Source organism: Fundulus heteroclitus, unplaced genomic scaffold, assembly GCF_011125445.2.
Source record: "Fundulus heteroclitus isolate FHET01 unplaced genomic scaffold, MU-UCD_Fhet_4.1 scaffold_85, whole genome shotgun sequence".
Taxonomy (NCBI): domain Eukaryota; kingdom Metazoa; phylum Chordata; class Actinopteri; order Cyprinodontiformes; family Fundulidae; genus Fundulus; species Fundulus heteroclitus.
The window spans coordinates 102,501-128,809 of record NW_023397307.1 but is presented as its reverse complement, the minus strand read 5'-3'; the positions used below and the strand labels follow the sequence as shown (position 1 = coordinate 128,809).

Below are 26,309 nucleotides of genomic sequence, written 5' to 3'. Positions count from 1 at the left end.
TCTTCTCATTGGGATTCCTTTAGTCCTCTTATTCTGGCTCATTCAGGCTTTCATTTCTCCATCATGTGTGTTACCTCTCTCCCCTGAAACCTCTCTCAGCGAAACAGCTGATCTCTTTGAAAAGGCACAGCAGGCATCAGTGATGCAGGCCGATTTGCAATGCAGATTATTCTCAACAAGGTGAGAGAACGGGTTTAAATATTAAGTATGCAGAAGTCCAAACGTGATCCTGGCTTATTGCATGCCATGTCAGCTGCAAGCTCTCTTTAATTACTTATTTAAAGCGAGACTCGCTCAAGTTGAACTAGCTTCCCATTGATGCAGAGATATTTTTTTAAACCAATGCATTGCAGATCAGTTGGTACCAGACCTTACATTATGATATCGATATGATTTAGACCACAGAAAGTTTATAAGCGGGACAGAGGATTAAGGTGTTGAGAAACATGCAGTTCAATAGTTGCTTGTTTGAGCCTTTTGCCACTCTACAATGCCAACACACTCACTTTTGATTGTTCTGAAATTTTAAATGTGCACTTTTAAACATTTTTAACTATTTGCATTTCTCTGAAAAATCCAAATGTGTTTTGCTTCTGTTTCAGTTTTACTTTCATCAAAATCCATCAAGACCTGTGGATCAGTGTGTTATTGTGACAAGTAGTGGTCTTGTCATGAAGAAGGTCAAGTAGGAGGTCAAGTGGGACAAATTTGACATTTTTCACATTTTTTGCTATCCTTGCTGGTAAAATAAGAAACGATTGGAAGGAAAAGCCCAAGTTCTTAGAGACTGAATTGTTCAAGATTTCCAGAACTTTCTGCCGTAACTCATAGTTTGACTGATTGAAGGATCCCAACATGGCTGAGGAAAGGCAACTGTAAAAAACACTATTATCCTTCAATTTATAAAACCCTTTATTTATGAGACATTGTTACTCCGATGCTCTGAAAGTGCACTTTATTTGTAAGCACTGTTTAAGCAATATCCCCTCACCTTTTTGAGTGATTAATGTAAACATGAGCTGTATTAGCTTCCTTTCAGAGTAAAAGACTTGGGATGGATATATTGATGGTTCAGGCTTTACATTTGCAGAGCTACCAAGACGTTTAACTCAATGTGGATGCTGTGGTTGGGTTAGGGTTAACTTGTTGTCATATAACATCAAATCACTGAGCAAACCATTTCATAGAGTGGATCAGCATTCAGTGCATCAAAACAGAAGAAATGGAGGCCAGCCATCCACTGCCTAAAGATATGTGGAGAGATGAAATGTGTCCTGGATGGACACACGCGCACACAAAAATCCAGCCCAACCCACACTTGGGCCCAAAGGAACAAAATTACTGAAGCGTGGAGCTGATCCAATCTTTTGATATAGATGCCCAGAGGAAGCGGTGCAGATTTGGAGGGAAGAAGCAGGTTGACACAATGCACACAGGTGTGTTTACACATCCCGACGGACCTGGGAAGGCAGCAGAACTTTACCCTCAGGATGTCACAGAACATCACAGGTGAGGGATGGATGTGAGCTACCTGCCACTGCAAAGCCAGACCTGACTAATGGTTTCAAATGGGAAGGGAGGGCTGCGCCTGTCGCCGCATTCCTCTCCTCTCTGTCTAAGTCCGCTGAACAGCAGAGGGGTGAATTTATCCTTGGTTGTGATGTAAAGGGCAAATAAGAGTTGCTTTTCAGAAGCATGTGTGATGTAATAGAGATTTGACCTATTAGTGAGTAAGCAGTAGACTCCCTTTTTTACTCATCCGTCCTCCGTTGCTCCTCACGCTCTGCTTCAGAGCTCTCCATCATTCCTAAGATCAACCTGAAGCTTCTTTTTTTTTTATTTCAGACCGTGTCGGACAGTGACTCCCCTGTCCCCATCAGATGTCCCGGTTTTTGTCACGAACTGCGTTAGGTTTTTTTTCCGGCTCACAGGCTGCAGGTTGTTGTACGCCCACCCTAAAACTATCCAACAAGTGGGCGGCTAATTTATGACGCCATCTTCTTTTTGGCCTGAATGTCAAACGGCAAGAAGTGACCGAGCTGACCAGAAACGTTCAGTTTGACGTCATCGTCCAGGTCGCTACGTAAATGTCTGCAGATTAAGCAGACTCGGGCCATTGAGCAATCTGAAGGTTGAGGCTTCAAAGGCTTTTAAATACTCAGCTGTCCAAATTCATTCGTTCTAACTCCAGTTATGAAGAGTTCACCTGAACACAATTTACCGGCTCTGCACTCTGTCAAAGCTAAACTTGTACAACGAAGCATAATCACGACGTTCGACGTTCCGCCTCTTCACGTTCCTGACGTCGTTCCTGCTGCGTTTTTTCTCCTCTCCTTCCCTGCTGCTCTGTTCGTCTCCTTCCCCGGCTTAACCACCTTTTTTTTTTTTTTTTTTTTTTTTTGGTATCGTATCACGATTGTGGAGGAGAAAGTTAATTACACAGCATTTTGAATTATGAATTGCGGTGCAGTTTTGTAACATATTGCCTCATTTCTCACTGCAGACCCAAGCTGAGATGAGAATGTGCAGGTATCGAAGGAGGGCGCCGCGTTCAGAGCCATCTTCTATATTGGATGAATTTTATATTAACCCGATATCATCTTCTGACAGATGAAGGCTTTTATTCCAAAATGATATATAAATTAAAGATGTAGATTAAAAAAATGCTAAGTGACATTCCTTAGTCATTTTTTTTTTCCTGGCTTAGCTGTAAGTTATAGCTGTCTTGGACGGCAGTCAAATCAAACGTTGATCCTTTATAACATAGAGATCCGAAACTAAAATTTAGTTCTGTCTAGTTTTACAATCACACTGTTTTTGAGCGCAGTTCCTCGTGTTTTGTTGGTTTTATTGCGTAATAAAACAGTTAAGATGGTTAAGTCAGTCAGACAGAGCCACAAAGCATCTAGTGGGCTGAACCTGAAACTAATTTAAGCTTGTACAGGTCCTATCTGTTGTCACTCTCTGAGTTTTGTCAGTGAGACACTCAGAGACTCGTTTGGGGTCATCGTTCTGCTGGAAAGTGAACCTCCACTCCGCCTCTGATAGATTTTCATCCAGGATTGCCCTGCGATCAGCTCCAGCCAGCTGGCCAGCGTCCCCCTCCCTCCGGAGGGCAAGCATCTCCACAGCATGATGCTGCCGCCACCATAATTCATGGCGGTGATAGGGAAAGTGTTTTGAGGGTTATGTGGACATTAGTTTTTTAAATAACGCTGTTTCAGGGAATTAAAACCAGTCTTTCTAGACTAATCGCAAAGTCTAAGGTTCAGCAAACGATGGAGGAGCAGTTAGTACCCACAGAGATGGAGATTTGATTCGTTTTGGCCTGATGATCCTGCGAGAGAAAGTGGAATTGTTACCTGAAATTAAAATCTATCTGCTACAGGCTGTTTGTGGCTGAGTTCATAACATACCATCTTTATTTATAAAATGGCTTAAAAACAGCCAACAGCTGAAACAAAGTGCCATACATCACTACAAGCTAAAAGACAACCATTAACATAAATAAATAAATAAATAAGGTAATGCATGAAAACGCTTATAAAAAAACAATAAGAGCAATTTAAAATGAAAACTAAGTCTGGCTAGTGGTAAAAGCCAAGGAGTAATAGTGTTTTTTTAAGGCGAGTTTTAAAAGTGGGTAGTGACATGCACATAACACACGCTGTTATGTGCATGTGGGGCAGGTTATTCCACAACTGAGGACCAACAACAGAATCAATACTCCCGTCTCACCATTAAGCTAAAAACAAGCACACTGGTAAGACAGCTGCAGCCATTTCCAGACAGAAGAATGAAGCATGGACTAAGGGGCAAGTTGACACAGAAAACCAAGATCAGATGCTCTGTGCCTGTGTCAAACGAGCCCTCATCTACAGCAGTGAGTCATGTACCTTGCACACAAACAACTTGAAGCTCAATCCTTTTACTAGCCTACCTCAGATCATCCCACGGCAAACTGACAAACCTCCTCCTGGAGTCCCTGAGTTGACCTGGACACCTGGGACCCTGTGGCCTCAGAACCAACCATTTGAGCCGGACTAGTCGAAAAAGGGGTCGTTCTGTTCGACATGCTTACCCAGCAGTCCTCCGCACAGAAGAATAAAGAGGAGCGAGTGTGTATGTTTGGTGAAGAGTGTGTTCAAAAAGCACCCTTCCTTTTTGCTTTAATGGAAGGGAAAGATTTCGGGGGGAATTCCTCTCCCTCAACAAGCTGCCTAACAGGACACAGCAACAAGTGTGGGAGGGACGAATCCTGCTAGGAGCTACACAGAACCAGAAAAAACTCCAGCCTTTTCTCTGCAACATCTAGTAGAAAGAAATTTAAACCATATAGGAAGAATTTAACAGAAAACATTGGTGGTTTTAAAACAGTCGTTCTTTTGAAGCTGTGTAGTTTACTTTCCATCAGTGAACTGATCTTTGTATATTTCAGGTTCCTCAGTTGCTGCTGGCTTTGTAGAGGAGATTTTAGAGCGAAAATAATCATCTTCAACTTAGTTTACATTAGTCCAGCAGCTCATAGTGGTGGAAAACAGTGACTTTGCATCTAGTTTAACTCCATCTACACATTTGGCAAACTTTACGATCTGTACAAATTCCACAACATAACAGAACTTTCATAGTCATTTTGGAAACCAGTCAAAATTCTGACATGAAGCAATTTTATTTTATTTTTTTGGCAAGATACTTAAGAGACCAGACGCTTTTTGGTCTTTGCAGCCCTCCTCTTGCATGTTCGGGTCATTATAAATACCAACACAGCCACTCATAAAGCAGGGATACAGATTTGCGGAGAAATTAGACTCCCACTTTTACACTCTTTACTCTTCCTGAGCCCCTTCTCCCGCCCTCCAGTCATTTACATTTATATTGAATTAGAAGCCACGGTGGAGAGCGAGTGGAGGCAGCCGAAACTGATTATAATGGGAGATTATGGGCCGACTGCACCACCATTATGTCGTGTAATTACAAAGAGGAGGGGGGGGGGGGAGAGAAGGGGGAGGGGGCGTCAGATTCCCAGATGCCAGGATCTATTTCATTTAGCGAAACAGTGTCTCTCTGCTATCCCCTCCACTTATTCTACCTGTAAATATTATACAGAGCCCCCCCCCCAGACCCCCGCGGTTACGCCAGTCTTTATGGGTCACAATTTATTGGAGACAAATATCACATGAGGCGTTAAGGAAGATGGGTGGGTTCTCCCCTCCACGAGGTTTTTACAGCTGCAGCCCGACCCACTTTATAGCTTCATTTGATTGCATTGATCCGCCGGTGTAATGCATGTAGGATTAGTGGTCATGCACTCCAGAGAGGCTCTAATGGCTTCAACGTAATGTAAAGCCTGCTGGAAAAGATCATCCATTGTGTTTCTGCTTATAAACAAGGTGGCAACTAGAATGAAGAGTGTCCCCTAATGCTATTGGCAGTCTGAGTAAACCCCGTATTATGGAAACAGTAATAGGAAGGGGTGCATTGTTAACTTAAGAAGAAATTACAGGGAGCACGGATCAATTATATGCCTGCATTTAACAAAAAATAAATAAACGCAAACTAATTTTATAAGTTAAAAGCCAGCACGTCAAACTACCTCGTTTAGCCAGTTCCTATCAAATCAAATGTAATTAACTCAATTTGCATAGATGACAGAACAATATATTCCACGGCACTTTTAACACCTGAACAGAAAGGGAACCATTTTGGGGGAGGGGAGGTATATATGGAGAGGTTGTAGAACATTTAAATGAATCCACGCTATTTCTTGCAGGCAATTAGCACAAAACGGAAGGCCTTCGTGTAGCTAATGGTGGGCTAAGCAGGGGAAGTGAAGCGAAGAACAAACATATTTATTTTTTTCCTAAACTCGTTTACAAGCTGGATCAACAGTATACCCAAATTAATCAGCAACGCTTTAAGGTCAGGGATTATGTTTTATTATTATTATTATTATTATTATTATTATTATTATTATTATTATTATTATTATTATTATTATTGTTATTGTTATTATTATTATTATTATTATTATTAATACACCCAAGATAAACAGTTACAGATTGACTTATCAGTTATATAAAAATAATTTACAGTCAATTTCAGAAAAAGGAAAAAGTATTTTCCCGAACTTGCTTTTGAGTTTTTATTTTTTTATTTTTGTGAATTTACAAAAAGATACTGAAAACAAATGCAGAAACATAACAGACACTTTGATAACAGACACTTAGAAAATCTGTTCTGTTAAGGAGCCATGACGTTTTAATAGCAACTCGTTGCCTTTACAAAACCTCGGGGAAAGAATCTATTCAGGTCAGCAACGTTCAGGAAATGAAGTATAGATTCTGGAAAGTACCAGGCTGCAGGTCACCTTCTAACAGAGCCCAGAGTTGACTATGTGTGAATGACTGGTCTATTCTGGAGAGGGACGCACTTAGAAGTTGCCTTAACGTGTTTCCTGCTCACTGAACAGCTAAAATTATCCAGGGTATTTACTCACAACACAAAGGAGCTCTTTCCCTGAAAGACACCTGTAAAGCCGTAGAAATTAGCTCGTACGTTCTAGGAATGAAACCTGCCGGAACCAGGAAAGCACCAGGAGTCATTCAGCCCTATCAGTGAAAGTTACCCCACAGGTTCCAGGAGGGCTACCTGGATGTCTGGAGAAGTTCAATTCAATTCAATTTTATTCATATAGCGCCAATTCATGAAACATGTCATCTCGAGGCACTTTACAAAGTCAAAATCAATCATATTATACAGATTGGTCAAAAATTTCCTATATAAGGGAACCAGTTGATTGCATCAAAGTCCCGACAAGCAGCATTCACTCCTGGGGAAGCGTAGAGCCACAGGGAGAGTCGTCTGCATTGTTGATGGCTTTGCAGCAATCCCTCATACTGAGCAAGCATGAAGCGACAGTGGAAAGAAAAACCATCCATTAACGGGTAAATAACTACAGCTTCAATGAAGCTAACCTGCGAGCCCTGAGAAAAGCACCAGCTTACAAGGCAAGGCAAATTTATTTGGATAGCACATTTAGGTGAAAACACCGTTGCAGTGATCAGTTCTACTAAAGATAAACACATTAATTAGTTTTTCCAGATCCTGCTGAAACATTAGGTCAACTTCTAATAATGTCCTTTCTGTTATTGAACTTAAGTTTCAATATTTTTGAAATATTAACTGGTAGGCTCCGGGGGAAAATAAACTGAAAGTCCCAGAAAACTATCAGGTAACAAATGGTCTCATGATAGACCTCAGTTCCAAAGGAAACCTGTAGGCACCAAGGAAGTAACCTCTGCAAACTTATAGGAGCTCAACCTACAACTTTTTTAAAACTAATCTGGGAGTACCAGAGAAGCAGCAGGTTACAATCCCCGTCATAATAAAGCCCTTTCCACGATTCCCCCTTTCCCTGAATGTGATGGTGCGGTCCTTTTGCGAGTTGCAGATTACGTCATCTCTGCCTTTTTCTGTTCCAGTTTCCCTCCTGTCGGACAGCGGGAAAAAACATGGACGCTCGGACAAAGCCATTGTTAAACGTACAAATACAGCCAGCCTCCTAAGTCACAGATGTGACAGAATTAGTTTTAAAGTCACATTTTATTGCCAAATCATTGTCTTTTGTGAAGCCGTACTAAACTGTTCATCTGAAGATGAAACATTAAAAAACAGCAGGTGGTGATCCTGCACTGCTGGTTTGGCAACTATAGCTACTGTTGTTTAAAAAAAAGATAATATGCCTGTACAATTTCTCAGCTATCCAGGTCATTGCAATCCGATTTAAGCCTGTTTTATTCTAGGCAGTATTTGGTGCCAACAAACAGATATGAAACATCTCGTCTGAAGAGCACCTAATGACAGAACCTGTACGACTGAATAAATGTTACAGAAGTAATTGAGAGCAGCTAAAAACAGTCAAAGTATGAGGTTTCACTCAATGTTGCTGCCAGCAGCAGCCATCATGAACGGCAGAGTCGGGTACCATCCTCATGCACCCACTGTCCGACTCGGAAAAACGACTTTAGGAGCCGTTCCAGTTAAAGTCTCCTAAACTCTGACTACCGAGGAAAATTGAAATGCACCATTACTGTGGAAGTCCAGAGGATGCAACCTACAAGTCATCTGATGATGTCGCCTGGCTGTCCCTGATAATAACCTGTATTCATCTGAAGAGGAACAGGAAGGCTGATGCTGGGATGTTTGATATACTGTCAACACCGGGGGGTCAAAACCTTTTCAAAAAACCTGAAATCAGGAGAGTTTCCGCTGTTTTCCCAAAAACACAAACACACAAAGCAAAGTAAGACAACATTAGTACCAATAACCCCATAATGCATTCAATATGAAAGCGTCCAAACGTCTATCAGAAATTAGCAGCTGTGCGTAAATAGAGGAAACAGTATATATCCTCAATAGATTTAGGTCTTTAATTCCATGTTTCAGACATTTGGCTGCTTCAGCACATCTGGTTCAGGCGTCATCTCATCATTAATCTGCAAAATATTCTTACAAAGTCATAACAAACTGTTAATAAATGGAGACGTGCTGCTTTATTACCACAGGCTTGTGCACAAACGCCCCCAGCTCCAGTTGTGAAGAAGGTAAAGCATCCCGAGGCTTCGCTGGCTTCCAGCAGCCTCCTGTTGAATGTGCTGTAAAGGAAATACTTTTATCTCCATTTCAAAAAAAAAGAAGTAAAAAACAACTGGACTTTTTTCCCAAAGTTTGAAGACGTTTCGCTTCCCATCCAGAATGCTTTCTCAATTCAAATGTCTAGAGTAGTGTGGGTGGCATTCAAAGCTTTATATTATTGCCATAAAAGGCCTCGTTATGGCTTAGATAACATGCAAATTAAACCGAAACTGGTCCACCCCTTAGCGATGGGGAGTCGTTAGGGTCATCGTTTGCAGGCCAACAGTGACCCTAACTTCACCAGCGTCTTATCTCCATCCTGCACATGTTGTTTAATCTGTTGTTAAAAGAAACTAAACAACAGACTCTCCAATAACGTATAGACTTATCCACAGATTTTACTTTGTTTTTGTTTTTTGTTTTTTTACAGACAGGCCAACATGTTTCTAATCATGTTGCTTTTTACATAGCTTCCATTGTAAAACTCCATAAAGCTTTCCTGCACTCGAGAATTATTCAGAGCAATATCCACACTGTCCGCTCCCCCCCCCCCTTTTTTTCCCCTCTTCATTTGTATAATGGCAGTGCAGAGGTCTCCAGGTGCTGCACAGCCTTCACTCTCCTAATTGGCTTTATTGGCTGCACCTCTGAAGGTGTGAACAGGCCGGGTGAGACTGCAGAGCGAGATGTCTCCGCCGGTCTAACGCCTATTCCAAATGGCTGCGTTCAAAGTTCGTTAAAGGTGAACAGAGCGGCGCGGGTTTAAAGAGGACGGCTTCTGTCAGACGCTGCAGCCCCGGCGGGCCACGAAGCGTCCGAAAAGTTTGGCCGTTCCTCTGACTGTCAGCAGTACTAAGCGGGCTGCTCTTCGTTATCTGTTCCCGCTCGGGAAAGGGGCCGGAAGATGCTTTAAAGCCGTTAGCGCAGAGGAACAATGCTGTGATCACCCAGGAGGGAGTCTGCGCTCTGCAGGAGTGTAATGATAGCATTTTAGCCTCCCACGTATATAATATGGTGGATAATTAAACTAAAGAGCAGTCAGTCATCCTCAGGAGGGTTTCTAACTAAGTGAAATTGTTCGCATGTATCTAAACACAAGTGTAGATGAGTGCGGGACGTGTTTGCTAAATTCAAATGGGGAAGAAAAAAAAAGCTTCAACGGTTACTGTATCACCTTTAAAAGCGTCAGGTAGACAATCTCGTCAAAGGAATTCAGAGCATGGTTAGTGGCGGCTGTGGGGAGGACGTCAAAAGACAGCCGAGGATAAGTGGGAACCTTGGATGAACCTGTGGCAGAGCCGAGAACTGCTGACTTGGACTTAGACTTGGACAACTAAGTCAAAGCTGGAGAGTACGCCGCAGGTCGGGACTTGATGAAACCAACGACATCTTCCTCTGCCAGATATTTGTTCTCTCTCGCAGAGCGGCAAGAGCAAAAATGACACCGTTCTGTTCTTGCGGCCCTGCTTTACGCGCTCGTTCTTCACACGTCATGCGGGCTGACCTTTTTTTTTCTTTCCTTTCTTGTCTCAATGGCAACTGTCGGGCCATTAGTCAGAGGTTTGAAGTGGTCGAGGTTACCGCTCTGACGGACGCTGCAGTGGAAGAGCCCTGTGATAACTTCCCGGGAGTTCGGCCCTTGGTCTTCTTGTGAAGTACGAGAGAGCGACTCGAACAAAAAGGACAGATTTTTTTTTTCCGCCCTTTCTTGCAGAGAGTGAACAGACTTTAGGTCTGAGGCTACGTTTCTCTGCCAGAAAAAGGTAGAGTGCTCCTTCCGTGCAGGAGGTCAGTCTCCGCCTCAAGCAGAAGAGTTGAAGTGTTCTAGTGTCTCGCTCGAGATTGATGGCAGGCTGAAGCGCGACACGGATCAAGGGAGGGGGGGGGTTCATTTGTTGCTCTGCTGCCATCGCTCCTGTCTGAGAGCGTGTTATGTGGATCAGAGATGAAAAGTCCCGCCATACGAAGATGGGTCAGGGTGCTGGCCATCTTCTATATTTATCCATGCATTGTCTATACCAGGGGTCTGCAACCTATGGCTCCAGAGCCGCATGTGACTCTTTACATCTTCAGTTTTGGCTCTTAAAAACTTAGACCAAAAATGCAGGGGCATTTTTTTTTTTTCTAAATGTAAAGGTAATTTAAAATTGCTAGCTTTAAGAATGCATTTAGTTTTGCAATATGTGCAACACATTTCCAGAAAGAAAGAAACTAATGGTGTGTAGAATATTTTACTATAGATAAATGAAGTATCTTTTTGTCAATGGGTTCTTTTTCATCATTTTGATGCCATTTGCTGCAAAAATCAAATGTCCAATTGAAGAAAATGTATTAAACCTAAACATAAAAATACTGTTGGTTAAATAATAACTGTTGATCTTTAATTTAAAAAAAAAAACTAAACTAATGTCCTATAGTATACTGTAAAAACAAGCTCTTGTTTCAAATAGATGTGTGACTTTTGTGGCTCAAAACAAATTTTTTTTAGCTCAAACGAGAGCAAAAATGGCTCTGTGGGTTGTCTGCCTACATCCAGTGGTCATCAGGTGAGAGGGGGGCCCCAGGCTGAAAACAATTCCTTCGTCACGGGGGGTGCAACAGCAAACATTTGAGAACCACTGAGTTAAACTAACGACTGTGTTTTTAGAACATGGGAGCTGGAGCACCAGGGGAGGACCCACACAGGCGCAGGGAGAACATGCGCTTCCCTAGGAGTCCGGCAAGGGGGTCAAACAAGGGACCACCTCCACCATGCATCTCACCTTAATGCTAGAAAACAAAATTTCTCGTGGTTTTGCTTTTTTTGTTGTTGTGATCCTGAAAAGTTTCAGACAGCAGTAACCTGGTTTGTTAAATCATGAATTAACTGGGATTACCTGCAGGTTTTTGTTCAGTTTCACTCACCACACTCAGGCCTGATTACCACCAGACCTCCAGAAACAAGAAACTACTTCCGCTGTAGGAACCTTTTTAAGAAGCAAGGTAGTTTTTGGGGGTTGGTTTTCTACCCTCTCCCTTTCCACTGCAGCAACCAGCACTAAACCAGACACAATCTATCCCAAAATAAAGCCCTATGAGGAATGCGGGGCACTTTGGATGGACCCTGTACTACGGGTGGAGCTTTGTGCTGGGAGGATGCCACGCGTTTCACACTGATTGAATATCCCTAGCATTTTATTTCAGAGTTCTGTTGCAAAGACAAAATTTAATCCCAGCCTTTCATGAGAAAAAAATCCTTTTGTTTTACAGAGTTTGCATTTAAATACACTCATACAGTTTGCCCACACTGTTAGAAATATGTATTTGGCATGCATGGACTATTTCCAGAGATGCATAAGAAAAAGTAAAGCTTTCATCTCAGATATGAACCGACAACGTTAAAGTATTTTTCAGTGTGTATGTTCCTATATGCAGACTAAAGCAATCACAACTGCCCAGGATTGTTAATCACTCACCGTTTTTAAGTTTGAATGGAGCAGACACATTATGGCAGCAGTCTAATACTCTTTATATGTAGTTATTATTCTAAGGAGAAACATCTTTAATTATTAAAGACCAGTGGATCATCATTAGTCTCTTCTGGGTTAAAACTGTTTGGCCTCTCTGGACTTGTGTTCAGTAAGGTAAGTCTACAACATATCAACTAAAATAAATCACAATTTTGTAAGATAATGAGATATTAGGTTGAAGCATTTAAACAAATTGAATAAAAGAACTTGAATGCTTTACATCTAAAACACTTGATATATATGTGTATATATATATATATATATATATATATATATATATATATATATATATATTTGTTTTGTTTTTTTTTTTTTGCCAATAGACCCATAAAACACAAGCCTGAAAAGTAAGCCAATATTTTTTCCCATAAAAACATCCATTTTCTCTTGATGAAAGTAGCCTTAGTGGTTCAAAAATGGCTCTGTGGCGCAATGGACAGCGCATTGGACTTCTAGAGTGAAAGATGTAATTCAAAGGTTGTGGGTTCGAGTCCCACCAGAGTCGTAGCATTATGCATTTATCAAGCAAAAGGCACAAAATCAATAAAATGGGCAGCTTTACTGGCTTTGATGTCTGTGAAAGCATCCTGTGTAAAATGTATGTAGCACCCACTAGCAGGACTTTATTATTGGGGGGACTTGGCCGAGTGCACTCAGAGAAGGATGCAAGGACATAAATCACGTCATCAAGTGTTGTCTTTTTTTAAATGTCTTGCAGTTGGACTCCACCTGGTTTAAACTGATTTTATTAACACGCATCTTTATGACACGATGAAGAACTTTAGAGGTAAATAAATGGTTTAAAGCGGTCAATGGCTCCATCTAGTGTTTATTTGTGCTTCACTGAATGCAAAGCCTCACTGTTCCTGCCAGGAACGGCTGTCAAGCAGAGCACCGTTTTGGTTTATTTGGTTTATCATCTTATAAATTCAACATTTATAAGATGTTTCATTTAATATTTCCAGAGCAGGCCAGGCATTTTCCTGTCTAGAAGACCTTTTGTGCATAGTTTCTTTATAGTCTTTACTTTGGACAAGGACTTGGTTGGATAACCTTTTCCCTCTGTGCAATGGCACAATTAGTCGTGCAAATAAATCGTGGAGGAAACAATAACTCTATAAGCAAATAAAAAAAAAAACGATTATTTTATGAGTAAATTTTTTTAAACATTAAAAAGTTATGAAAAGTGTATTTTAAATAAACCATCTTCAAGTAGGCCCGGTAGTCCCAGAATTAAACATAGTTACAGAACCCAAAACAGCAACAATGAAGCTAATCAGTTTAAATGATTTTTTTTTTAAATGGCCTACAAAACATAAGATAGAACTGATGCTTAATTTATTATTTTCTTTGATGGCTTCAAAATAACACATTTGAAAAGACCTAACATATATATATATATATATATATATATATATATATATATATACACACACACACATATATATATATATATATATATATATATATATATATATATATATATATATATTTAAAAATCTGACGAATGTGATGGTTTTAAAAACACCAATGACACTTTTACAATTTCGACAGGAAAAGCCCAACACAAAGCGAAACTATCTTTCATTTATAACTCCACCTCTTAATTTCCGCCTATATCCATTTTTAATACCCAATTTAACTGTCAATCATAAATAATTACATAAGCAACGATTTTTAAAAGTATCGTCAACAGGAAACTTTTATTTTGAAGGTTGTTGTTTTTTTCCCCACCGGAAGTGAACGCGCTTGTTTCCGGCGTCCAGTCGTTTGAAGGCGTCTGTTTTCCAGCGTTTTACCTCGCAGGTGTTGCTCTCGTTCGCGTCTCCCGGCGGCAGCGATGAGCTCCGTGATCCCCCGCATAGAGCAGCTGTCGGCCAGAGTCGTTCGGGTTCTGGGCTGCAACCCGGGACCGATGACCCTGCAGGGAACCAACACCTATCTGGTCGGAACCGGGCAAAGGTGAACCGGGCGTCCACACGTCAATGCACGTCTCACTGTTTTTAGATTTGGAAACGGCAGCCGTGGATGTCTGAGCGGCACCGACCGCACCTGCTTTGTGGTGGTATTAAACCGGGTTGTCCAACTGCAGCTTGAATTGTAATCAAATTGTGCGAAATATATATATATATATATATATATATATATATATATATATATATATATATATATATATATATATATAAACACTGTGTGAGAACGACCTGTCAGCCTCTACGTCAGCTTCGACTTGCGTTCAGTCCTCTTTTACTACAGCGAAACGCCTGCAGAAGTTGCATGATGGGCAAAGACAACTAATCGTAGGAGCAGTTGGCCTCTGCTAACTCTGGAGGAGCTGCAGAGCTCCACAGCTCAGGTGGAAGAACCTCCAATCATGATGTTGAACGCAGCAGCCCCGCAGTGAGGCACGGTGGCGGCTCAGCTGCAGCGGATGGTTTACATTTATGGTTGAAGTTAGACCGATTCTCGGCGTCTTCTTTACAAGACGTTTCACTGAACATAGATATTTGAAGTGATTATATTAGACTTGAGTTGCATATTTTTGATGATGCTGAACATCAGAACAAGAAGTTGTGAATTACCCATTGGTGAGTGTTGGCGAGCGGTCAGAACTCTTTGTACAAACAGTAGCTTAGAAAGCAAATGCATCAGGGAAGATTTTCACCATGAAAAGATAAAGTCCTGCTAGTGGGTGCTACATACTTTTCTTACATGTGAAATACACAGGATGCTTTCACAGACATCAAAGCTAGTAAAGCTGCCCGTTATATTGATTTTGTTTCCTTTTTCTTCCTTGATGAGTACATAATGCTACGACTCTGGTGGGACTCGAACCCACAACCTTTGAATTACATCTTTCACTCTAGAAGTCCAATGCGCTGTCCATTGCGCCACAGAGCCTTTTGTCAACTATTTCTATTTCTACAAAAACACCTCCATAGAAACAAAACCATTAGCTTTTCTGTCTATGAAGCCTTATGTATACATTGCAGCACTTTTGTGGTGTTTACAATTGGTCACACAGTTAGGTCATTGACAAAAGTGTAGAAGAAACAATGTTATCGATCATATATTCCAGGGCAAGACCCATTCTGAGCTTTTCCTTTACAAGAATTTTCACTAGACATACATTTTTGAGGTGATTATCTTAGTGTTTTATTGTAGTTGCTTGGGATTAGTTTCTTATTTTGGACTATAAAAAACACGAGAGTTACAAGTTCTCAATTACCCATTGGTAAGCATTTGCGAGTGGTCAGAACCCTATGTATTAACAGTAGCTTAGAAAGCAAATGGAGTAGAGAAGATTTTCACCATGGATTTGTCTTCAGAAGAAGTACTAATGCCAGTTGGCACTACATACTTTACTTCGATTTGAAGTACACAGGACTCTTTCGCAAGCAAACGCTGGTAGGTAGTGGAGCTCACCATTTTCTAATTTTGAAAATTTGCACATGACAGATATTTGCTTCCTTGATGCATAATGCTACGACTCTGGTGGGACTCGAACCCACAACCTTTGAATTACATCTTTCACTCTAGAAGTCCAATGCGCTGTCCATTGCGCCACAGAGCCTTTTGTCAACTATTTCTATTTCTCAGAAAACGCCTCCATAGAAACAAAACCATTACATTTTCTGTCTATGAAGCCTTATGTATACATTGCAGCACTTTTGTGGTGTTTACAATTGGTCACACAGTTAGGTCATTGACAAAAGTGTAGAAGAGACAATGTTATCGATCATATATTCCAGGGCATGAGCCATTTATTTTCTCTGAGAATCAAGACTTAGAGATAAAAGAAATCTCCCAAATGGAAAACCACCAAATCATTTTTTAGAAAAGTCTCATGAATTGTTTGAGTCCTCACTTTCCTTCCAGGTGATGCTAAGGTATCTACCACCTGATATCTGAGCTTCTTTGAAAGGTAATTAATCAGTTACATCCTTAGGATTATTTATAATAGCAAATCACAACAGGGCCATTCCTCTAAATACACAAATGAAATCTATTTTCACAAATCTTTATTCTCTCTATGTGTTACTATGATGCCACTTTTGATGAGACAGGCACCAGCCAAGGATGCACACAGATTAAATATGATACGCAGACACAACAAGAGATAATATTTCCACACTTCTTTTTTAAACTTTTTAATCCACACTGCGTCACAGGTTTTCGGAGTTTAACTCTTTGCATTCAGTCCTCTGTCTGTCCAGAACAAAACTCTTGTTTTCTGTAATATTTTGGGACGGTCGGTAACATCTCTGTTGCCATTAAAGGTTATTCCCTAAACTTAATCTCCTCACACTTCAACGAAACAAGACAAAAACAAAGAGAAAAGCTTAATTTGCTGTTTATTTTCATTTTCAGACGCGTGCTGATAGACACCGGGGAGCCTGCCGTCCCTGAATACATCGCCAGCCTGAAAGCAGCCTTGGGACAGTTCAGCAGCAGCATCCAGGAGATCATCGTCACTCACTGGCATCACGACCACACGGGCGGAGTGGAGGACATCTGCAGAGACATAACCGGTGAGGCCTGCCGTCTGTGGGGATGTTCGAGTCCCTCCTTAAAACCTTTTCCTGTGCCGCAGGATCTGAAGTGAGGGTCAGCAAGCTGCCGCGGGCCAGCCGGGTCCCAGAGACGGCAGGAAACAAGACGTACTCTTACCTAAAAGACGGAGACGTTATCCGGACGGAAGGAGCCACGCTCAAGTCGGTTCAATAAGTCACAGAAACGTCTGAAAAGTGAAGTTATGCCACATCTGAGAACCGTTTCCCCCCGTTTCAGAGTGCTTTTCACGCCGGGCCACACTGACGACCACATGGCCCTGCTGCTGGAGGAGGAGCGGGCGCTCTTCTCCGGAGACTGCATCCTGGGCGAGGGCACGGCCGTGTTCGAGGACCTCTACGACTACATGAAGTCTCTGAAGATCCTGCTGGAGACTCAGACCGACCTCATTTACCCCGGTGAGTAAAAAAAAAAAAAAAAAACGTGCACAATTACCTCATAAATTACAGGTGCTGATTGGTATTCCAAAGAGGAGCTCTATGGGTTAGGGCTGAACAAATAATCGCATTTTCAATATAATCGCGATTTAAAAAAACGCAATTTCCAAATCGCAGAGTCTGCAATTTTTGGCTATGTAACAATTAGGGAATTAGACACGTCCATTAGGTGTTGGTAAAATGTTTAAAGTGGGTTTGCCTCCACATGGAAGGGAAGACAGTTGCAGCAGTGAGATAATCTAATTTTATTACTTGTTTTAGAGTTTGTATAATCATACATAGCATTAAGTACAGGTCAATCAGTTTAATACATAGACTTGCTTGTTGGTTGCACTTTATATTCAACAAGGATTGATGTCCAAATCAATTAAAAGCTGTTCTCTTGAACAATATTCTGATTAATAGAAACATTAAAAGTTCTTGTTTTAAATAGTCCTTGTTTACAAACGTCTTTATTTAGAGGCCATTTTTGTTGCTTGTGGTTAATGCAGAGAAAAGTCAAAACTGCAATTTTGGTGAAAATATATTGTAGGCAGAACGCAATCATTTCTGCTCTGAGTTTAGATGCTGTGGGTCTTTTAGCAACTAATTTGCACAGCAAGGAAACAAGTTGATTTATTGTTTGTATATGTTTAAAAAGACATGATGAATTAAACTGGGGGAAAAAATCGCATTAAATCACAATATTAAGAAAAAAAATCGCAATTAGATTATTTTCCAAAATCGTTCAGCCCTACTGTGGGTGGAATTAAAGAGGACATGAAGGTAGTTAAATGTGAGCGAAGAAGATGCAGAAGATTAGGTTTGAAGAGGTAGATGACTCGCTGTAACGACTGTCTAAGGGGAAAAGTTGAAAAAGAAGAAGAATATTGCTTTTCTAATGTTTATTGAAGTGTCATCGATTCAAAGCAACTAAATCTTACATTTTCTCCATAAAGAGCACTTGGTTACAACGGTTTGTCCATCACTGGGCATCTTAAACTACAATGCTCCAGCTTTCCTCACAGAGAAGTACTCCTACTAACCGTGCCTGCAAGATGAATTCTCGCGGTATTCGTGCGTTCACAAACACACAGGGATCCATATTGTCCCGCTCCAGCTTCAACCGTTTCTCTCCAATCACGTTGCAGTATCGAGGTTTAAGGCGGGACATGCCGGTGCGATGAAAGCGAGAGCGGTCGACACAAACATGGCGGCGCAGGAGGACGCACACGTAGCTGCTGCTATCACGTTTGTCTTGTAGGAATCCACAACTTCATCTTTGTTAGAAAGAACTGCATCGACCAGCTTACCTTGTGTTTTCATATAACGTCTGCTGCTTACGTTTTAATCTGAATGGCTAAAACCAACCTTTGGCAGGCGGACACTAGGTGTCGCTTCACCCAATCAGCTCAGAGAGTTAGTAATACTGTTACAGGAAAGACATCAAACTGAATAAGGAGTGATTGCAAAATGGATCTAAAAGTTTAACGTTTTTCTTCAAAGGAGTCATAACCTGGTATTTTACATATACTATCTGTCTGAAAATGTCTTTGAATTCATGTTCAGTCATGATTAGGAGAAAATTGTTTTAAATAGAGCTCATTCTGGCCCTTTTTCATACCCAATTTTTATTACGAGCTAGGATTTAACTTGCATGTGTGTGCCTTCATGTGCCACGGTTTCAGGGCTGCTGGAAGTAATTTTGAACAGGGGGGTGCTGTGAAAAAAGTTTTTTTTTTTTTTTTTTTTTTTTTTTTTTTGGACAAAAGACCTATGAGCCTATAGTTCTATTTAAAATACAACTAAAAAGAAATAAATAGATTGAGATTCACTACTTTATTGTCATATACACCTCAGTGCACGCAACCAGGGTCTGTAACACACAGACATCATCAGTTCTCAGGTGAATATATCCTACAGATTCTGGCCCCTATTACTAGTCTGCTGCTTCTTTACTCAGCAACCACTAGCTTGCTTGACGTTGCCATGACAACGTAACTTCCGTGAACTTGTGTTGATTAGGCCTCAAAACAATTAAATCAAAATCCAAATACATGTAATAGTAAAATAAAAAAAAAAGTCAAAATCATTTCCCAAAGTATTCTTAAGAAATGTATAAATTCTGCAAAGTATGTTTAATAAATTTTTTTTAAATCTCCCTCTCGCCACTAGGGGGTGCTGCAGCAGCCCCACTTCCTGCAACCATGCACGGTTTGTTTACCATTGATGCTCAGTGTCGCCGCTGCCATGACCGTCTATGTCTCTGTCTAACACACACACACACACACACACACACACACACACACACACACACACACACACACACACACACACACACACACACACACACACACACAGAGACACTGCAGCTGGTATTGTCCCAAGTTAATGAAACTCATACAAAAATAAATAAATAAATAAAGTCACTTTCAGACTGCTGATTTTTTGGAAGGTTTTAACTGAGGCCCAACACAAGTTTTAACACGAAAAAGTCCAACTTCCAGGTGATGACTCCTTTAAAGAAACTTTAAAGGGGACATATCATGCCTTCCTTTTCACATTAAATCATTCTCTTGTGGTCTATGTAAAGTGGAACTGCGATGCTTTGGTCTGAATCCATCTTTAATTTATCCCAACATTCCCCCTTTTTACCCCTGTTGTGAGGGAGCAACTCGTTTTGGTGCTGTCTCTTTAAATCTAATGCCGGTTCACAGCCCTCCCCTCTCCAGGTGGCAGAGCATTCCATCCAGATCGGCCATTTTCGTTGCAAGCTGGTGGACGGCGTAACGAACAGTCGCATGTTTTTTTCTTATCACTTGTAGCTTCTGCATTCTTCAGCTCGTGACAACAAATAAAAACGCATGGCTTCCACAAACTGGTAAGCCGGAAGTCCATGACCTTGTTTAGCAGCAAACACTGTGATGTCATTTATGTGAAAACCGTACTAGAAAACTGAACTGCTTGACAGCCATGATGCCAATAGAATATAAAGAAATCTCCACAGCACCTGGAAAAGCTACTTTCAGATTTACTGAACTACTGGAGACAACCAATGCACAACAAATGTCTTTAAGGGCTAAAAAAGATGGTTTTACATACGTCCCCTTGAATTATTTTTTGTAAATAACAATATTAATATTGGACATCAGCCCAATTTTTAATATTTGTCCATCAGTCTTCTTTGTAGGTCTCTATGCATGTTCCATCTTTACGACCTGGCTATGTAAACGAAATTGGAGAACAACACAGAGAGACAGTGTGTGACGTTAAATCTTAGTCCATCTAAAAATATACCTTTAGTTCTTCACTTAACTATATTTTAGTTCTTTCATCTAATATAATGACATTTCGATTATTGCTGCTTTAAGTTCTGAGGGACGTTTTTTGTCAAATTTGGCACAAAAATCCACCTTTACCGAAGGAGGACATCTTCAGAAATTGGAAAATCAAAACTTACACAACAACAATGTTGGCCTGCAGCCTCATTTTTACCTCTTAAAAAAAATCCGAGCCAGTTTTGTTTGGCCGAATTAAGTGGAAAGCCGAATAATTTGCTGCGATCAAACGAACCTTTTTGAAAAGATATCTATGATTGCGTGCATTGTGAACAAGCCTCCACCTGCGCTCAGGTACTTCCTGCCCAAGGACTGCTAAATCATTTCTATTGGTCGACTGGACAGACAGGGAAGTCATTGTTTCCTGCATCTGATAGATGCATACGGGAAAATCCCATGGCCAGCTTGTTGCAGGATGTAATACATATTTTCATTCAAGCATAGGCTTAGTTAACGGACGATGAGGATGTCATCCACCCATAATGAATAGAACTATAACATATTAAAGCACCTTCGCTGTATTGGAATATGTAGTAAAAGACAGCGTAGTGCACTTAAACATCCTTTCATTCCATTGAAATGTTCTTTTTTTCTGGGGTTTTGTGGGCCTGGACCTGCTTAGGCTGAGCTCCGGCCCTGGTGGCCTGCCTGTTCTCTCATTTGCTCACCAGGTATTCCAGTTGGCCAACAGCATGCACACATTTTTCCTTCCAAGTCCTGAGTGCATGCTCCGCCTCTGAATTTCACCATCCCGTGTGAAATTTCTGACTGAATAATGCTGGTGGCCTTCTTCTTTCAAATGCCAAGACACTCTCTGGAAGAACCTCCCAATATATTGAATACCCGATTTGGTTCCATTAGTAGGTCATAAATATTTTAGGTGCTGTGCAATAAAAATATACACCTGGCTACACAAATTAATGCTTTTCTTTAAACCTTTATGCACACATTTAAAGCTATAATTTGTAATCCTGTCCCACGTTTCCAGCTATACTGACATCTGAATGACTTAAACAGAGTTTTAAAGTAAATCATTGGGAAATGCAGCAGTTACCGGCTCTGTTTTTTTTATTTTTTTTATTTATTGTACCGCGTGTTCCTGTGTTTTCGTCTTCCTGTGCAGGTCACGGACCTGTGGTTCAGGATGCTGGCGCCAAGATCAAACACTACATCAGCCACCGGGACCAAAGAGAGCAGCAGATCCTGGAAGCCATTCAGGACGGAGCAGGAAAGCCGTTTTCCTCCATGGAGCTGGTAAAGATCGTCTATAAGGTCAGGAAGAACGTTCCAACTCTTTCAAGCTTCTTATTTCCAGGCGCTGAAAGCACGCCGGTGTGAAAGGTGATGCTACCCCCATTAGGAGGGAGCGCATGTTTTTTATTTTTATTTTAGTTAGTTAGATTGGTGATTTAAAAACCAGAGTGTTTACAGAACTATTTAGAACTTCAAAGTATAAAGTGATGTAATTGCTTTTGTGACCAACCTTAAAACCAAAATGATCTACTCCTCCCAAAATATCCAAACACACTATTCCAGGTATAATAATGTTAGTTTTACCACTTTTGCAGATCTATTTTAGTAAAAGTTTTCATGTAAATGGTTAAAGCAACAAGCCGCCCTCCTTTAGTTTTCACACCCACCTGTGTTCAAACGTATCGAACATGGACGGCGGACATCCAACCACGTTCAGTCCTCAGTTTGCTGAGGCTAAGCATGAAATTTAGCCTTTATTCCCTTTTCTTTTCTCCAGGACACTCCTGAACACCTGCACCAAGCGGCCAACGTCAACCTGGTCCATCACCTGAAGAAACTGGAGAAGGAAGGCAAGATCGCTTCTGGTATTTTATCACTTCTCTTCCCGCAGGCCCCATTGGAAGGATCCTCAGAACATTTTGACTTTTCCTTCTGGTCTTTTATACTAATGCAAACATGGTCCTCCCCCCACCCTCCAGTGCACGACTCTACTAAGAGCAAGTGGAGAAGCAATCTGTGATATCCAGCTGACTGTTACCTGAGGGGTGAAAATCCATCCGGACAACGTGTGGGAGTCCCTTTTAACGCCAAGTGATCACAGGACAGAGTTCTGCTGGGGACTGAACACGCTTGTTGGTTGAACAGTACTGAGCTGACATGCAAGTAATGCATGTTGGTTCAGACGTGTTGCTTTGGATGTTTTGTTTAAGGCTGTAAACATCTTAAATGGTTTGACATGAATCCAAAGTTCAGCCAGAACCTTAATTTAGCGCTCTCCTACAAAGCGAGCTTGAACTAAACCCAAGTTTCTTTACGATCAGGTTTCTTGCGTATCTTTTCTGCAGACTTCAGTATCTTTTCACGTCATATTTGCACCTACATCAATTCATGCTCTCAGGATCTTAGAAGACCTTTGCCTGCCCGCCCTCGAATAAACGTCTTAACTCTTTAACTGGTTATCAATTATCTTTAGGCCTTCAGTCACCCAGATGCATTTGTAGTGAGTGTAATGTGAGGCCTGTGCAGAAGGGGACTTATCTCCATGCCGTCACTAGGTGGCAGCGTCTGATAAACCTGGTCTGTCAATGATTAGAAATGCAGAAAAAATATGAAAACTAATATGAAAACGGTGCAAATATTACATTTTTCTATCAAAGTTGTAAATAATAAATTCATATTGCAATTGACTGTGTGTCTCTAACACGTTTGTCATTACGACTTCATCTATTTCTCGTTGTTGTAAATAAATATTATTAAATATGACATTCAGAATATGAAACGTTGTACATAGTTACAACTAAATAATTGAGATAAGCCACCATTTATCTCTCCCTATTAGTTCTCCTGTGTGACCAAATGCAACTTGTGGCGTTGCCTAAAGCAGAGGTCCGGTGTTCTGGAACTTTTAGACGCGTCCCTTGTAGGGCCGGATGATAATTCAACAACAATATAGATCAATAGATGTGTGATGCGATAGAAAAAAAAGGGTAAATAAAAAAAAAAGTAGAATAACAGTTATCCTTCCATCTGCATTGTAACCTATCATGTAGGTTAACACTACAGCCCTTACATCCTACCAGCCAATCACAAACCCAGACCCGGAAACGCTCCGCCCCCTTGAAAGAGTACAGAGAGCACGTGTCCTGTCATTAAAAACTTACAGTTTTGGTAAAAAGTTGGTTGTGTTTGAACTCAGTGCTCGTGTCTTTATCGAAAATTAGGTCATTAAGCAGCAACATAATTTGCCCAGGGCTGAGCTTAAAATGTATGTTTTGCATTTTTTGATAATTATTGATATTGAGCTACGTGATTTCTATTTTATGAATGTGTTTTTTCTACATCGTCCGGCACTCGTCTCCAGTCCAACACACCTGAATCACATGGCGGAATGACCTCGGTGTGCAGCCAGGTTCTCCAGAGTATTTTACTCAGGTGTGCTGAAGCAGAGTAACACATAGAAGTTGCGGGACACCGGCTCTCAAAGGACCAGAGATGAGGACCACTGGCCTAAAGGTTCCCTGATAGGAGTTTACAATGTTCACAGTGTCACCTTTAGATTTCATGAAAGACAAACGCAACCCTTGTAACAAGAACTTTGGGGGAAATAAATGTTCTTGTGAGGGTTGAGTCAAAAAACTTTACTTAAAAATATCCATTTAGATTAGTTGTACCAATCACCGCCTGACCTTATGGGAAACTTTAAGAGATGCTCTCTAAGTTACTTTAAACATATATGGTTTAAACTTCTTGGAAGCTCTTCTGAAGGGTGATTGCAACAAGCGTTGAGTGGGCATTGGGGAACTTGCATTGAATTCTTCCTGAAAGTCTGCTAGAGGTCTGTTGCATCCTTCTGGTTTGACCTATAGGGTGTTCTAGGGAACAACATACATAGTGTGACCTTCAGGGCGCCTCCCTTTAAAGGAGGGTTTCTTAAACGCTTCGTTAAGTTTAGTTGCAACATCTCAATGTTTTAGCTTTAGGGAAAGTAAGGGAACATTCCCCAAAGGTTCCCTGAATGCCCTTTGTAACGTACAGATGTATTTCGTGGCCTTCAGACAGCTTCCTCGAACTGTTAGTTGCAACATTAACAGTGGTTTGTTGTCCTGAAGGTTGACTGCAACTTTCTAGGAAGACGTTTAGGGAACTTGAGAGAAGGTTCGTCACAGGCTTGGAAGTTGGTTGCAACAATTGCCCTGTAGGCGGGTTCCAACTTCAACAGTTTGACTTTCAAGGAATCTTTAGGAAATATTCCCTAAAGGTTCCCTGAGTCTTAGTTGTAACATGGTGCGACCCTGAGGGAACCTTCATTAAGGGTTAATTGCAACATTTACAGAATGGGTCTCTGGTTGTTTCTTTTAACAGTGGCTGGGTGTGTGAGTGTGTGTGTGTACGTGTGTGTGTGGGGGGGGGGATCCAAGTGTGACCTCAAGAAACTAGTAGGAACCACTGAGCTATATTATACACTGGAATGCTGATTTTGCTGAAAAACTGAAGTCACTGGCCGCCATCTTGCTACTCCCTACTTTCACAGAATCCCATAGGATTTGGTTGCAACAACAAGCAGTTTTCTGGCTGAGTGAAAACGTTTCACAGATAATTCTACAGTCAGTGGATGTACTAACACTATCAACTACTAGGAAATTAAGCGCTGAAATATTTTACATGTTATTCATATTATACATATATATATATATATATATATATATATATATATATATATATATATATATATATATATATATATATATATATATATATATTTAAATAAAGAAAGTGCAAAATATTTCAGCACATGACTTTCTCAGTACTTGATAGTTTTAGTACATAACATAAAAGTATATGGTATTTGACATTTTAAAAGTCTTAAGCCCCCCCTGAACATGAGAAAATCCTCGTTATTCGATGCTGTAGCGCACATATTCCCTAGTTACTGGGGTAAAATAGGGAGTACCAATATGGCGGCTGGTGGCTTCAAAGCGACTCGTTCTAACAGCGGGCGATTAGCACTCCAGTGTATAATATAGCTCAGTGGTAGGAACATTACCTAAAGGTAGGGAAAATTCAGTGTGGACTTGTGGGCATTTTTAAGGCCTCCGATTTAACTCCTTAATCTGCATTTAGAGAAGAATTTGAGGGAACGTTCCCTAAAGGTTCCCTGTAGGCTGCAATAATCCTAAATTAGGTGTTACACAAATTGTTTTTTAAAAGTTTCCTGAAGGTTTGATCCGTATTCCACAGTTTAACTTTATTAGGAAAAGTTGGGACGTGTTGCGTAACGTCTTTTTTTTTAATGCATTGTAAAAAAACAAAAAAAAAAAAAACTGAAAAACCTGGGCTGAAAAACTATTTTCAGTTGTGAAAACCTGCAAAAGGAAGTGTGAAATGTATCCATCCATCCATTTTCTTACTCGCTTTATCCCTCATGGGGTCACGAGGGGTGCTGGTGCCTGTCTCTGGCATTTCAATGGGCGACAGGTGTGACATATAGAGACAATAATTTAAGGAGACTCAGAAAACCAGGGTAGTTGTAACCCTTGACATTACTGAGTGAGTTGTCAGTACTTATACCTTTAAGTTATAGGTTATTTCAGCTGCTTTTGTTATGAAATGCGGGAAAACCAACTTTTGGAGTTGGCTTTTGATTTAGAGGCTGAGGGTTCTTTTAATGTTCAATTATAACAATAAAAACTTCTGCCAAATGAAATGTTGCACCTTCTGTACAATGACATCACAGCTGCTGATTTATGGAAGTTTAAAGTTATACAGCTCATACTTAAATTACCAGAGGTCAAGATTGGTAGATGGTGGCCTAGTGGTTAGACAGCAAAGGTTGCTGGTTCAAAACTCAGCCTGCTACTGTCCCTGAT

At 40.8% G+C, this 26,309-nt stretch overlaps 1 protein-coding gene and 3 non-coding genes across 4 annotated transcripts; 2 read left to right on the top strand and 2 right to left on the bottom strand.

Annotated features, from left to right (window-relative positions):
* The first annotated feature begins 12,561 nt into the window (after nt 1–12,561).
* On the top strand, nt 12,562–12,648 carry trnar-ucu. The gene is given in 2 exon segments: nt 12,562–12,598; nt 12,613–12,648. It is a non-coding gene; the product is annotated as a tRNA-Arg (tRNA).
* A 1,232-nt stretch (nt 12,649–13,880) lies between these two features.
* Nucleotides 13,881–22,894, top strand: lactb2 (lactamase, beta 2). Its single transcript, XM_036134548.1, has 7 exons — nt 13,881–14,105; nt 16,515–16,675; nt 16,738–16,858; nt 16,935–17,113; nt 21,593–21,741; nt 22,220–22,307; nt 22,422–22,894. Exons 1-7 carry the CDS (start codon nt 13,984–13,986, stop codon nt 22,460–22,462), a joined length of 861 nt encoding a protein of 286 aa, XP_035990441.1. The 5' UTR covers nt 13,881–13,983; the 3' UTR covers nt 22,463–22,894.
* On the bottom strand, nt 14,958–15,044 carry trnar-ucu. The gene is given in 2 exon segments: nt 14,958–14,993; nt 15,008–15,044. It is a non-coding gene; the product is annotated as a tRNA-Arg (tRNA).
* trnar-ucu lies at nt 15,631–15,717 on the bottom strand. Its single transcript is given in 2 exon segments — nt 15,631–15,666; nt 15,681–15,717. It is a non-coding gene; the product is annotated as a tRNA-Arg (tRNA).
* Nucleotides 22,895–26,309: the final 3,415 nt, after the last annotated feature.

What these genes read in the sequence shown, in the direction of transcription:
- lactb2 (XM_036134548.1), top strand. Translation starts at nt 13,984, where the DNA reads ATGAGCTCCGTGATCCCCCGCATAGAGCAGCTGTCGGCCAGAGTCGTT. An exon ending in CTGGTCGGAACCGGGCAAAG is followed by an intron (nt 14,106 to 16,514) that starts GTGAACCGGGCG and finishes TTTCATTTTCAG; the next exon opens with ACGCGTGCTGATAGACACCG. An exon ending in CATCTGCAGAGACATAACCG is followed by an intron (nt 16,676 to 16,737) that starts GTGAGGCCTGCC and finishes CCTGTGCCGCAG; the next exon opens with GATCTGAAGTGAGGGTCAGC.